Source organism: Mycteria americana, chromosome 3 (genome assembly GCF_035582795.1).
Source record: "Mycteria americana isolate JAX WOST 10 ecotype Jacksonville Zoo and Gardens chromosome 3, USCA_MyAme_1.0, whole genome shotgun sequence".
Taxonomy (NCBI): Eukaryota; Metazoa; Chordata; class Aves; order Ciconiiformes; family Ciconiidae; genus Mycteria; species Mycteria americana.
The window spans coordinates 81,345,041-81,358,023 of record NC_134367.1 but is presented as its reverse complement, the minus strand read 5'-3'; the positions used below and the strand labels follow the sequence as shown (position 1 = coordinate 81,358,023).

Below are 12,983 nucleotides of genomic sequence, written 5' to 3'. Positions count from 1 at the left end.
TCCTCCAATTCTACCTAGACATAGCTTCCAGGCAATACGGTAGGAGACCTAGCCCTGTGGACATCCTCCCAGATCCAGCTCAGAAATCTCTCCTAGGCAAAAACAAAGGCTCTTCCTCTGGGCTGGAAAACAAAATTCAGGGATTAGAGTCTGAAATTTGCCTGTTTTACAGATGAGAGGGCAGTTGGAATGCATGGAGCTCTGCCTTGCGATGAGTCAGGAGCCAGTCAAGAGCTTATGGGTCAAGATCCTGGGCAACCTGCTTTAGGGGACCCTGCTTGAGCAGGGGGGTTGGACTAGGTATCTCCAGTGGTCCTTTCCAACCTCAAGCATACTATGATTCTGTGATGAGCTAGGTAGACATGAAATACCACTGCATTGCCATGATTAACTAGTCACAAGGAGGCTGGAAAATGCTTTTAATGCTAAGCTAAGAGGACTAAAAAGCCTTTTGGAAGGATGAAAGCATTTCAGACTCCAGCTTGATTTAGTTGCCCTGTCCTAAATGCTACCTAAGGGTTTTGTCAGCTAAGTTGAAGGGCTACATTCAAAATTACTCATGTTAGTCAGGTTTGACAACTTCTGCCACCTAAGGAGTAGAGTTGTGGCAGTACTGACGCACATGCAGTACACAGAAAAGCAGCTCATGTTTCCTGCAAGTGCAGTAAAGAAATTCCAGTGTCATTTCTTCTTCTGGGTAGCTCAGTGGGTGGCTGAGAGGAATTTGTTTGTATCCCAGAAATGAGAAGTAAGTTAGGTTTGAATATTAATTCTTTGGGTTTGATTGTTTTTGTGGCATGTGTGTGCTTCTCGGATAAAAAGCCAACTTTGTTAGTAACTAACAGTCAAATCCAGGAGTGATTTATTCATAGCCTTAGCCATGTCTTTAAACAGGAATGAAAAACTGTATTTCAAGTCCTTCTAGCCTACAGCCTTATACCACTTTCATTTGGACTCTTTCTAGCACTGGAGGACCTTTGAAAATCCAAATTAACAGGTAAAACATTCAATATTACTTTGTTAGGAAAATAAAAGCAGTAGGTCTCTACTGACATGACTTTCAAATGCAATCTGAAATATGAAATAATATTCTTCTTGATAACATTTTAAGTTTCCTACTGCACGGATTTTCTATTTCCAATCTTATCTATAGGATGAGCACATATAAGTCTGAGGTTTGGGGTTCTCAATCATTTTCAAGCAAGGGACATTCATAGCATGGAGATACTCACATGATGTCAATTTTTATACTGATACAAATGCAGAGATGAAAAGAGTTAAAATTCTTGGATCTGTTGAACTCCCTGGCCTCAAGGCAACCTGAGCGTTAATCAGAGCCTAGTACTTGCCGGTACTGTATATATCATATGTGTTGAACTCGGCATGCTGTGGTATTGTGCTGGTTTTGACTGGGATAGAGTTAATTTTTTCCATATTAGCTTGCATGGGACTATGCTTTGGATTTGTGCTGAAAACAGTGTTGATAATACAGGGATGTTTTAGTTATTGCTGAGCAGTGCTTACACCAAGTCAAGGCCTTTTCTGCTTCTCACCCCACCCCACCAGCGAGGAGGCTGGGGGTGCACAAGAAGCTGGGAGGGGACACAGCTGGGACAGCTGACCCCAGCTGACCAAAGGGCTATTCCCTAACATATGACATCAAGTTCAGCATATAAAGCTGGGGGAAGAAGAAGGAAGCGGGGGACGTTCAGAGTGATGGCGTTTGTCTTCCCAAGTAACCGTTACATGTGATGGAGCCCTGCTTTCCTGGAGATGGCTGAACACCTGCCTGCCCATGGGAAGGAGTGAATGAATTCCTTGCTTTGCTTTGTTTGTGTGTGCAGCTTTTGCTTCGCCTGTTAAACTGCCTTTATCTCAACCCACGAGTTTTCTCACTTTTACTCTTCCGATTCTCTCCCCCATCCCACCAGGGGCCAGTGAGCGAGCGGCTGTGTGGGGCTTAGCTGCCAGCTGGGGTTAAACCACAACAGGTGTTGATTACTCTCAGGTTCTATTTTAAATTACTTGAAATTTCTCTCCTAGAAAGTTTTAATTGCTTTAAATTCCTTTTGTCCAGACTGAATAGATTTTTGATGGGCAGAGGGAACTTGCAGAAGTATATCTGTGTGCCAGGAAGCTTCAGGATTGCCCAGCCACCTCACTTCACTTTCCCCGTGGTTGCCTTAAGACAGAAGGCACTGAGACCCACCTCTGCGTCTCACAGAGGAGAAATGTATTTAAGTGAATGACCCAGAAGTGTGCGTGTCTTACTGAGGACTCAAACAGTATTAATGGGCACCAGCTTTTCCTCCAAGCCCAGTCAACTCTTCTGCATTCACTTCGTTCTGTACAGCAGGACCAGGCTTGTAGCTGTTTCTTCCAGGCACCTTGCATGCTTTGGGATAGTCTCAGTATAAAAAATAGTCATGTTCATAACTATCCTATATGGAATTCAGCATAGGTACACCCAGTTGATGCAAGATTCAGGACTGCTGTGGTATAAACCACTGCAAAAGACCAGAAGGGAGCAAAGTATATGCACGGATTAGGATAACACTGGGACATCCCGGCTCTCATTCTTTCTCCCACCATCTGTCATTCCCCTCCCTCTCATCCTCCACCGTGCCTGAGCTCCAGACAGCAAAATGATTCAAAGATTTTGTTTGAACTTTGGTACTGAAAATCGGTCTAACACTGAGTGGTCAGGCTGGCTGGGTACACTGTGTCTGAACTCAGAGGCACCATGCTGCACAGCACAGTCAGAGCTGATACGTCACGTAAGATTTGCCCCAAAGTACAAAAAAAGCACAACCGATCGTTGTTGCCGCCTGGGTATTCTTGTATTGCTCCTTACTGGAATAGTGGGGCTCTGCTCTCTCTGCTTGGGAGAATATCCTATTTCTCAAAAATATCCTATTTTCTGTCCTCAAAGGCTGATGAGAAGAGACCCTCCTAAATTTTTTTGCTATGACATTCTTTTTGAAGATTTAAATATGAAATGCCAAAAAAGCAATGCATGCAAAAAAAGAATGTCACCTCCAGTTCCAAATGTGAAGGGTGATAACGAAGTTCACATAACATATGGGAAATGGTACTGCTTTGTTTAGCCACTTGGCTTGAAATGTAGACTCTATGGTGCTTGCTATGCAAACAATGCTCAGTTGATCCATCAAAACAAAATCATGGCCGTATATAATAATAACGATTAAATGCTTATTCTCCGTGATCACATAACATATGGCTTTGTGCTAGAACGTACACAATCCCAAAGGACATTATGTGAATATAAAAGATTGTTGGCTCATGATTCCCCGGTTGTGTTCTCTGGCAACGTCTCTTCAAGAACGGAGAGACACATACACAAATATGAGGACCCTAATGGGATTTTTTTTTTCCTTCAGCTCAATGCATTACTGACAGCAGTGTTTAGGATCTTTATTAGCAAAAATATACATAAATATATTGGTAACGCTGAACTCCAAGTTGCATCCATGATCTAAGAAGCTGGATTGAAGCACAGGTTCTTTACATATTGAAGCAACTTTGAAAATGTTTTCTTTTTTTCATTCGGTTTTGCATGATGCTTTTCTTCTGATCTGTTATTCCTTCGTAAGATAATAAATAAAGGATGGGGCAAGAATAGCTTGCTTTGGTTTTTACAAATCCTCAGAAATACTGTTGGTGTTAGCCACAGACTTTGGTGTCAGCCACAGACTTTTCAAGCCTGCATCCTCTTACTGTTTTGGCTGCTCCTTGGGGAGTTTCTTTATTCCCCTTTGCTGGGACCCCGTCCTTTTCTTGCCAACTTCCTTTCATCTTGTGCTTCTTTTTCTTAAAATTCCTGTTAGCCCTGCTTGGCAACTAGTAAACCTTTCATTTGCTCAGCTAGGGATGGATGGTGGCAGGGGTCCCCAACAGTTTTCTTTGCCTGCTTTCTCTGCCTAGACAGCTCTTTACAGGTCTGGACCAGGACGAGTGTGGGCTGTGCCGCTTTCCACCAGAGTGGAGATGCTCAGAGGCAGGAGTGACATGATCGGTCCAGGGGTCCAAGCAGGTCCTCTGAGGTGCCTGGGGACAGGCAGGGGGTAGAGGGTGGGGAAGGAAGGAGTATCTCTCCTGGATGGGAGTGATGGCAGCCAGGGTCTGACAAACACGTTATTAGTAAGTGCACAAAGCTACTGAAACCTCCTACCAGGAGGGAGCGGGGTGTCAAACTTCCTTCTCCGAGGCGGGAGTAACTGCCTGGATGGCTACACAGGAGTCCTGGCTGCTGAGCACTGCTCTGCATGTGCCTGCACCCACAACCCAGACTCGCCTTTCTCCTCTCCACAGCAGATTGCTGTCTCCCCAGGCACATTTAACACCCGAAGCACAGTCTGGAAGCATTGCTGCATGTTTTCAAATGAAAGTTGGGTTAGCAGGATTTACACAATAATTTGCACAAAAGCTCTTGTCCTTGCTTTGTTAATTATTCCTTCTGAGGTGTGTCTGTCTAAGTATAGGCATTGTAAAGGCTTTTTTTTTTTTGCATTACTTGTGTGTGTACATAAACAATATGTTTGAGTATGTGGATGACACACGTGACTGATAAACTGAGTCACCTGCAGCTATTTCAGTCTTTTGATTGGATGAAAAATTAAATTTCTGTGAATTTTATATCTTCCAGTACAAATAGTGAATACTTGTTCTGTCTTAGAAGTCTCCCTGTCTGATTCACATATGGGTTTTAGCAGGAATAAATAAATACTAGAAGACCTGCTTCTGTGGGAGTCTGGTGCTGACTGACCAAGAAGAAACATGGGTGTTACAAAAAAAAATCCTGAAGTTTACAAAAATATTTTTGTAATACTCAACAGTTTCTGATTATGGTATTATCATTCACAAACCATGTTCTTATTCCCTAATTATGTTCCTATTAATCTGCCTGCTCTGATGCTTTCAGCCACCTGCCTTCAAAACGCTCTGGAGAATCAATGAAGTCCTTTACTTGCCCTCACTGTGACAGTTTAGTTCCTTCACAGAGGTGTAAACGGAGGCACAGAGCTGTTTCATTTACAAAGCAAATCTGTAGCAGAGGCTGGGGGAGAATCTCAGATTCATTACTCTCCCTCCAGCCGATTCACAAGCTCCCTTACTTCAGTGCTGTCTCGGCTGCAGGGCTGTGAATCGGCCGTCACTGGGAACACAACCATGATAGTTTGTCCAGGAATTAAAAATCCCATGCTCCACAGCTGTTGATATTTTGCTTCCTGAGCCAGATTTAGGCAACATGTCAGTAGTTTATAAAGCAAATCTTTTATCTTTCCTGCCTTCATTCAGTTAAAGCTGTAAACAGGACACGTGTAATTTTTCTAAGCTGAGCTGGGCTGAGCGTGGCTGCAGCTGTTAATCAAACTGAGCAGCTGTAAACATTTGATTGTATAAAAAGTACTGAAAGGGCTGCTTCGCTCTCGGTTGCAGTCAGCAACGCTGACCCACAGGAGCGTTGCAGTGTATCTTCTGGGGTCTGGTCTGAACTAAGAGCTATCAGATGGACAGAAACCCAGCTCGGGGTTTTGGCTCTGACAGTAAAATCAAGGCTGCAGGTGAGGTAGCAGACCCATTTGCCCAGAACTTTCCAGTTCACTGGGTAAAGTCTGGAGGTCCCCATTTCAGTGTAAAATGTTCAACTGCTAAGACATAAAGCTGTGTATGAAGTGCAGACATCTAATTGGCAGGCTGCAGTAACGTGCCAGCCAGGTCAGAGATTTATACTAGCCTGCACCACGATTAAGTCACTGGCAACCTGTGGAAACAAAGCAGGTTGTACTACAAAGTAAAGGAGTTGCTTTCCAGGTCCTGAGGAGAGGGCTGAAGTTTGCCAAAACATTCAGAAATCTCAGAAACGGCCAAGTGGAGACTGACATAAGTTCTTTATCTGAGACGTTTTATCTTGTCTGCCAAGTCCTTAGCTCCTGAAACAAAGAAACTCTGTCTTTGTTCATGCAGAGCAAGGCATCTACAGCCAGAAGCTAAAGGTGACTTTGCCCCGTCAAGCTGCTCAGGTCTGTGTGGCTGCCAGGTCCTTCCCAGGGCCACGCTCCTGGCGCAGGCGCAGAGCCCGGGTGAGCCTCAGCGAAAGGAAGGGGCTACAGGCATGCAGTGGTACCAGAAGTGATGGAGGGGGTGGAAGTGTTATCCACGCCGGTCTCCAGGTGCTGATTTCTGAGAGAAAAGGCCAATTCTGCTTGAAGGGTGCAAGAACAGGAGTGGGAATTGAGAGCACGAATCCAAGGGGACCCAAAGAGGGACAAAAGCATCACGGAAGGCAGAGAAACGGTGGTGTTTTGCGAAGCGTAGAGCAGGCAGCCATGCATGGAGAAAGGCCTGTGAAGCCACCTGACTTACAAGAGAGCTAAATAGGAGTTGTGAAGCCACATTCTGAAAGCACGCCAGGTTTACATTTGCCAATACATTGAACTAAGCAGACCTGCACTGACTGCTTACTTAATATAGAGGCTGACTGTTTTGCAAGTCATTGGTCAAGCCCATGTTACTTGTAAGGACATGCATATGCATTGAGGACAGCTAGTTTTGGGGCTAGAAGAAGATGGTATCAGTTTTCTTCATGGCTAAGTGGGATCATTCCAGGGTCAAATGGAGCCGCTCAAGGGAAAAGACTTAAGGGACCCCTTTGGTACGACGTATCTCTTTTACTGTGGTAATCGCCACCCTCACCACCCTGCTTTGCAAAGGAAGTTCTGGAATATAGCAGTTTACAGTGTGAATAATTTTTTCCCCATTATTTTTCACTTTTCATTATGATTATTATTTTGCCCTTGTTGGTTTCCTTCCCACATTTTTTGAAGTGCTTCCTGACAACCTTGAAGCTCAGCACCCTCAGCATGCATGCTGTTGCATTCTCTTGGAGCAGCTAGCTGTTTCCTTACAGTGAGACAGCTGGTGTTGGTTGGTGGATTTCTCTATAATCCACATTTGAGATGATTCCCTTCTCTTTGGAAATTTTCTTTCCATTTTGAGGCATCTTTGCTGAGTTTCTCCCCATGTTGGCAGTCAGTTGAAAATGCACGTTTGCCTTCACAAGGAGGGTGGTTTTTATTATTTTCCTTTTGTGACTGAAGGCATATGCTGATCTCACAAGGCGAGTCCTGTATGGAGCAGCATCTTTCAAGTAGACAAAATAATACTAATAAAAATTATGGAGTTAGAACTCTGAAGTATGCATCAAGTTCTATTTAATGGATGCTCTTGGATGAGCCATACTATATAAAACAACAGCGGATTAGGCTCAAGAGCCAGACAAATGTTATTTAAAATCTTATGTTACATTTAAAAATAATTAGGAAAACGTGAATAAAATAAGTTGACTGGGGCCTTGATCCGCAGAGCCATTGTTTCCTATCAGCATTAGACTATCTAAGAATTTCAGAGCTGGAAAGAACTGATCCTCCTTTCTATAAAATCCTCAACAAAAACAGTTCAACCAGGCAAATACAAGAGCTGCAGTGGGTGCATGACTCATTTAATATATAAATATCAGCTGGGTGATGATGAAGGCTTGCACTAATACTTATGTACAAAAAGCTTCAATGTTAACAGAGCAAGAAGTAAAAATGAAACTTTTCCATCCTAAAGCCCTTAACTTTGAACAGGCAACTGTACCCTTAACATCACGAAAACAATAGAACATGCTCTCTGAGGCCATTGCGTCCTATACACAGCTCCCCCATGGGATGAACTGAGTGATGGGGCGCAGGAGGGTAGTTTTAGAGGTGAGGTGCTTGTAGTCCCTAAAGAGCTTTGAGATGACTACCAGGCTTACTTCTGCCATCAGAAAAAAAGGATGTCTCTGGCCTAAAACCATGGTACAGTGGCAAACTCACGGCACCAGTTAAAAAGAAAAAGTATAATAAGCAGTAACTGTAAGAGGAGAAAATAGACAGAAGTCAATATATTTTTATTACATTCTTATACCATCAGACACAGATAACTTCTGTCCAGAAATCCTAAAGCTGAGAATATCTTGGCCTCCTGATACTAATTTTAAATAAATCTTTGAAAACTGAGAACATTTCAGAAAATTTAAGTGTGCTAATGTTCTGCCAATATTTAAGAAAAGTACTACACCATGTTCAGATGAAAAATACTTCATCTGAAGTAGTTCTTGGATAAATAACAGACAAATTGATACTGATATCAAATGATGGTTAAAAACCAGGGCTATAAATTAGGACAGCACAATGCATGAAAAGTTATTGTTAAACAAAAGTTGTGTAAATCTTTGATGAAGTTTCTAATGACTTATGCAAAAGAGCTGCATAATGGAGTGTATTTAGACTTTATAAAGCAATTTGCTTACCGTGGCATGATATTTGAAATTAGCAATGCATAGTAGCAGCACGTTTTAAATGGATTAAGAATTGCTTGTGAGATGAATCTCAGAAAACACAATGGAAAAAGTAATTACCACCAGAGAATCATTATCAAATGAATTATTTCAAAGGGCACTCTCCCATGAGCCATTGTAGAGCTGGCAATCTTCAATGTAACTGTAACATGAAGGAGGAAAAATAAAATTACAATAGATAAAATTAGCCACTGGAGCAAAACTGGCAGTCATACACAAAAATGAGAACATGGCAGCTGGAAAAGGGCTCATAGTGGACTTATAGCTGATGATTAACTTGCAACACAAAACTGGGACACAGCTGAGGAGACCTAGAAAAGTAGCAGAATGATTTTGCTTTGAACATGTCAGACATTAAAGATTCAATGCTGCTGTCAACCAGTGAAAAATTAGAGAACATAAAAAAGAACACCAGAAACAATTAAAGACATGGAGAAATTATTCATATTGCGGTATTTAAACTGCTTCAACTATTTAGATTATCAAAAAGAAGATGGGGCTTGGTTGCTCTATTTGAATACCTTCATGTCTGGGGGAAAGAAAGTACTAAATTTTTCTTTAATGCATGCAAGAAAAGATAATAAGAATCTGCGGCCATATGTTTTTAACAGTGCATGAGGAAAGCTATCAAGGGAAGTGGTGGGTTCTTCATCTCATGAAGTCACCAAGCTGGGGTGTCTTTGTCAGAACTGAGGGTGAATAAAGTGACAGGAGTGGGGGTAAAGGACCTCCTCTACAACAGCACCACAGGACCTGAATTACTCACCTCCCAGACTGCCTTTAAATCCAACCTAGCCCTGTAGCTCTGGGGAACCTGCTTGGCCACATTGCTTCATTCAGATCCTTCCTAGGAGGCAGTTCGTGAACTCTGGAAAAACCTTAAACAATGATCTCCAACTTGTTCTTCATTCTTCTCTAATATAGTAAAAGTGGTAGATTAGGAACAAGGTTTCAAGCAAGAAGCTTTATGTCTGCTCCCATGTCCTTGGCTCCCAAGCTATTGGTTTTCATTAACAGCATGCAGTTATATTTGAGAAGACAAGGATCTTTGTCAAGACAAGGAAGTTTGTCACCAACACTGAACTCCACGTCTGGGGAAGTATCCAGCACAGTGGATAAGACAGACAATGGAGTTGTGAGCCACCTGCATGCATTTCAATCTTTTTGTTATTCAAGACAAGTTACAAGGCCACTGTTACCTTCTGCAGCTCTGCAGAAGACCAGCAAAAACCCCAGAGGTCCTCCCCTGCCCCCATCCACCATTCTTGTCTAGGCTGGTGGGTCTGGAAAGGCTGATTGAGATACGGAGGTGGTCACTTCTTAAAGTGACAGAGTTGTGGGAGTCAGTTAGAAGCTCAGAGACATAAAAAAAAAGTTTGCTTGAATAAAGCAGAGGCCTAGCTAGTGTTTCAAACCCAGGAGGTGCCCTTGGGATGGGTATTTTGCAGTTGGCAGTCAATTGCCTCATAAGTTATGACTAGACCCAATTTATTATTAAAGGTAAACCAAGCAGTAGAGGATTTATTGAGTGTTGGGTAATTCCTGAATCAATGCTATGCAGTTTCTTTTAAACAGAGAATCAGATGCCAAAGTTGTGCCTGACAGCTAGTTTAGACTTATGGGGAAATTGTAGGTCTGGGCCTTCCACCTGGACAAGCAATGTTAATTGGATTTGGGAGGTGATACTGAAAGAAATAATCCTAATAGGAGTCCATTCTCATCCTTGAGGTTGTGGTTACATGGAGGGGTGAAGTCAGAAGAAAGGCATGCAGAACCTCAGGGGAAGTTAGGAAAGATACATGTTTGGGACAGCCAGTGTTTCAAGACCTTCAGAGGAGGTCGTGCACAGATTTGAAGGCGAGCATGCTGAGAGCCTGGGAGGCTGCAGACTTGCTGTGGAGCCTTGGGCCTGGGTTAGTTTTGTCTTAGTGCAAAGTATCCTTGAATATTCAAGTGTGTGTTTTGGAGTTGCTGAGAAACTTGTTCCTCTTCAGTTTCCAAACTGGGTATTGCGATCCATGATGTCATGGGTACAGAATATGCTGATATCATATCTACTTTGGGGTCCTCTGTTGAGCAGTGCCCTTCATATGAGGATGGTAAATTTTTAATAGCCCTCGTACTGGGATTTAATTGGATTACTGTAGGATACCAGACCTGTGTTCATGGCGTCTGCTCTTTTTTTATAGCACAGGTGAGACACTAGTGCCATCTGCTTTATTCTTTTCTTATGTTGGGTGTTTGAAAAGTAAATTTCATTTTTACAGCTTTCTTGACAACAGAAATGATCAGAGTTCTTAAAGCCACTTACAACCTATTTACATGAAGTGCTGTTATTTTAAAAGTTTTGCTTAGTGTTAGCTGGCACTTTTTCTCCAGTTGTAACCATTTTACAGGCACTTCATGGGTTTTGGTCTCTGTGCAGCATGCCCACAGGGACATTTTTGGTCAGAACTGGGAATAAACACAGAGGAACAGACTGTATTTGCCACCTCCTAATGATAGGGTTATTTTAAGGAATTGTTAAATAGTAGGTACATGCTGCTGGTTTTAGTTGTTTCTGTGAAAAATGAAACTTATCCTTGAGGAATTTGTGCTGTTACTCAGAATTACACTAGTGAAGACATGATTTACCCTTTTTTTTGGCCGAGAATCTAGTCATTCTCCACAAAACCATCTCTGTCTGAGAAGTGGATCAATAACTTCAGATCTCAGCAGGGCTTTACTTCTGTCCTGTGGATGACATAGAGCAGAGAGCATGCGGGTGGTCTGCCAGAGCCCGTGCGCCAAAGTCAGGGAGTGCTGTGCATCGTGCAGTTTCCCATGCAAAAATAAATAGGCTTATTTTGAAACACGGCTCATTTTACTGTCAATAAGCATGCATGCACCATTGTAATGCAGTATGCTGTACCTGCAATTCAGAGGGTCATTCCTGAAGAAAGGAACAGTTCAAGACTAGCCCTCCATTCTCGCTGTCTGTCAAAATCCAATAATAAACAACTACTGCACTCTGCAACACATTTTGGGGGCAATACTGAACTTCTGTCCACCCAAATTTCTGCTCTCCTTTCAACCTGGTGGGAAAGTTGTCCAGGAGCACTGTTAGGTAATGTTCATTTTAGACAGGATAAAAAATGAGGGAGCATTGTGGTATCAGGGTGGAAGCAAAGCCCATACAGAAGAGGAAGAGTTAATTTCTCCCCAGAGCAAAGATACTGAAATTAAAGTTCGCAAATTCATTTACTTACTATAATTTCATAACAAAAAATGAAGCCAGAGGTAATGCCATTTTGCCAGTGATTCTCACTGAACTATGGCTCATTAGTTATTTTACGTTGCTTAGCAGGGTCTGTTTACATCTACAGAAATTCAGCTACTTCAATAAGTCCCTTCTCTCTGCACAGGCATCCCAGTATTCGTGCCCATCTGCCCATGCCCTGTGGGTTTGCCATCCATGTGCTGTATACAGAGCTGAGCACATATGCTTATTTTGATGAGGAAAACCGAAACTGTTGAGATCCATTCCAGCTACATTGGCACTCATCTGGGCTATTTCAGACTGGGCCAGAAAATATTTCACCATGATTGACCCTACCTTTTCTATGTTTTTATGAGCCCAGAGATGAGAATCACATAACGCAGGTCCAGGCTTCTTAGAAACGCCACATTTGAAGAATACAGTTGAAATCTCTTTTCGTACAAGCCGTGGCTCTTCCAAGCACTGTATGTTGACACAGATGAAAATGACCTTTCCAAAAGTTCTTCTTCCATGTGTCATTCCCAAGGTAGTTTGCTGCCACCGATACCGAGCACATATTGTGCCCTTGTGTCAGACAGCAGCCGATGGAGCATGCTGGGAGAGCGCTTCATTGATGTGGAGCCTTGGGATCAACTTGCTGGATGCTTTGAAGAGGCAGCAGAAGGCCGCGGGGTAGCTGATGAGCAGATTGGAGTTGCTCAAGAGCAGACTGGTACTTCCAATCTGACGTGGGCAAGGACTGCTCTGGGATTGCACCCACCTGTTTGCTCTTCTGCGTAATGATCTGGTGAGGTCCCAGTGACCCTTCCCTGGCTGATTCACATATTAATTACTGGCACAGATAAGTCTGAGTGTTACACGTTTGTTTGCTTTTTGCCTAACTTCAAGTCTTTATTAATGCTGATGGTAGGAACTAGCCATGGTATTTCATAACAGATTCTGTGTATCTGCAGCTAAGTACAGATACAATAATAGCAATGTAAGTAGGCAGATAAATAGAAACGTCCAAACTGATGTTTTCCTAGTACTTTATGGCTTTCAGGAAACTTTTGAGTTTGATTTAAGGAGACTTACTTGTACTCCCCAAATGGTTTTCCAGTGTGATTTCTTTCAGATGCGATAACTTTCTCTTTCATAAAAGAATGAACCATTGTGACAAAAGCCATCCCAGAATTTAGTCTTACCCAAACCAGGGGTTGGTATTATTTCCATTATAGAGTTCAGAGTACACAAATCACCAGCTTAAAACTACGTCTTAAAACACCATTCCAGGCACACTAAATATTATGTTCACTTTATTCAAGACATATTTCCTCA

At 42.6% G+C, this 12,983-nt stretch overlaps 1 protein-coding gene across 1 annotated transcript in view; it reads left to right on the top strand.

Moving 5' to 3' along the window:
- WDR27 (WD repeat domain 27) overlaps window positions 1-12,446 on the top strand; it is a 155,547-nt gene extending 143,101 nt beyond the window's left edge. Inside the window, exon 24 of the mRNA XM_075497174.1 lies at window positions 12,111-12,446. Within this exon, the coding sequence (XP_075353289.1) occupies window positions 12,111-12,446 (336 nt within the window). The remainder of the gene's footprint in view (window positions 1-12,110) is intronic.
- The last annotated feature ends 537 nt before the right edge of the window (window positions 12,447-12,983 follow it).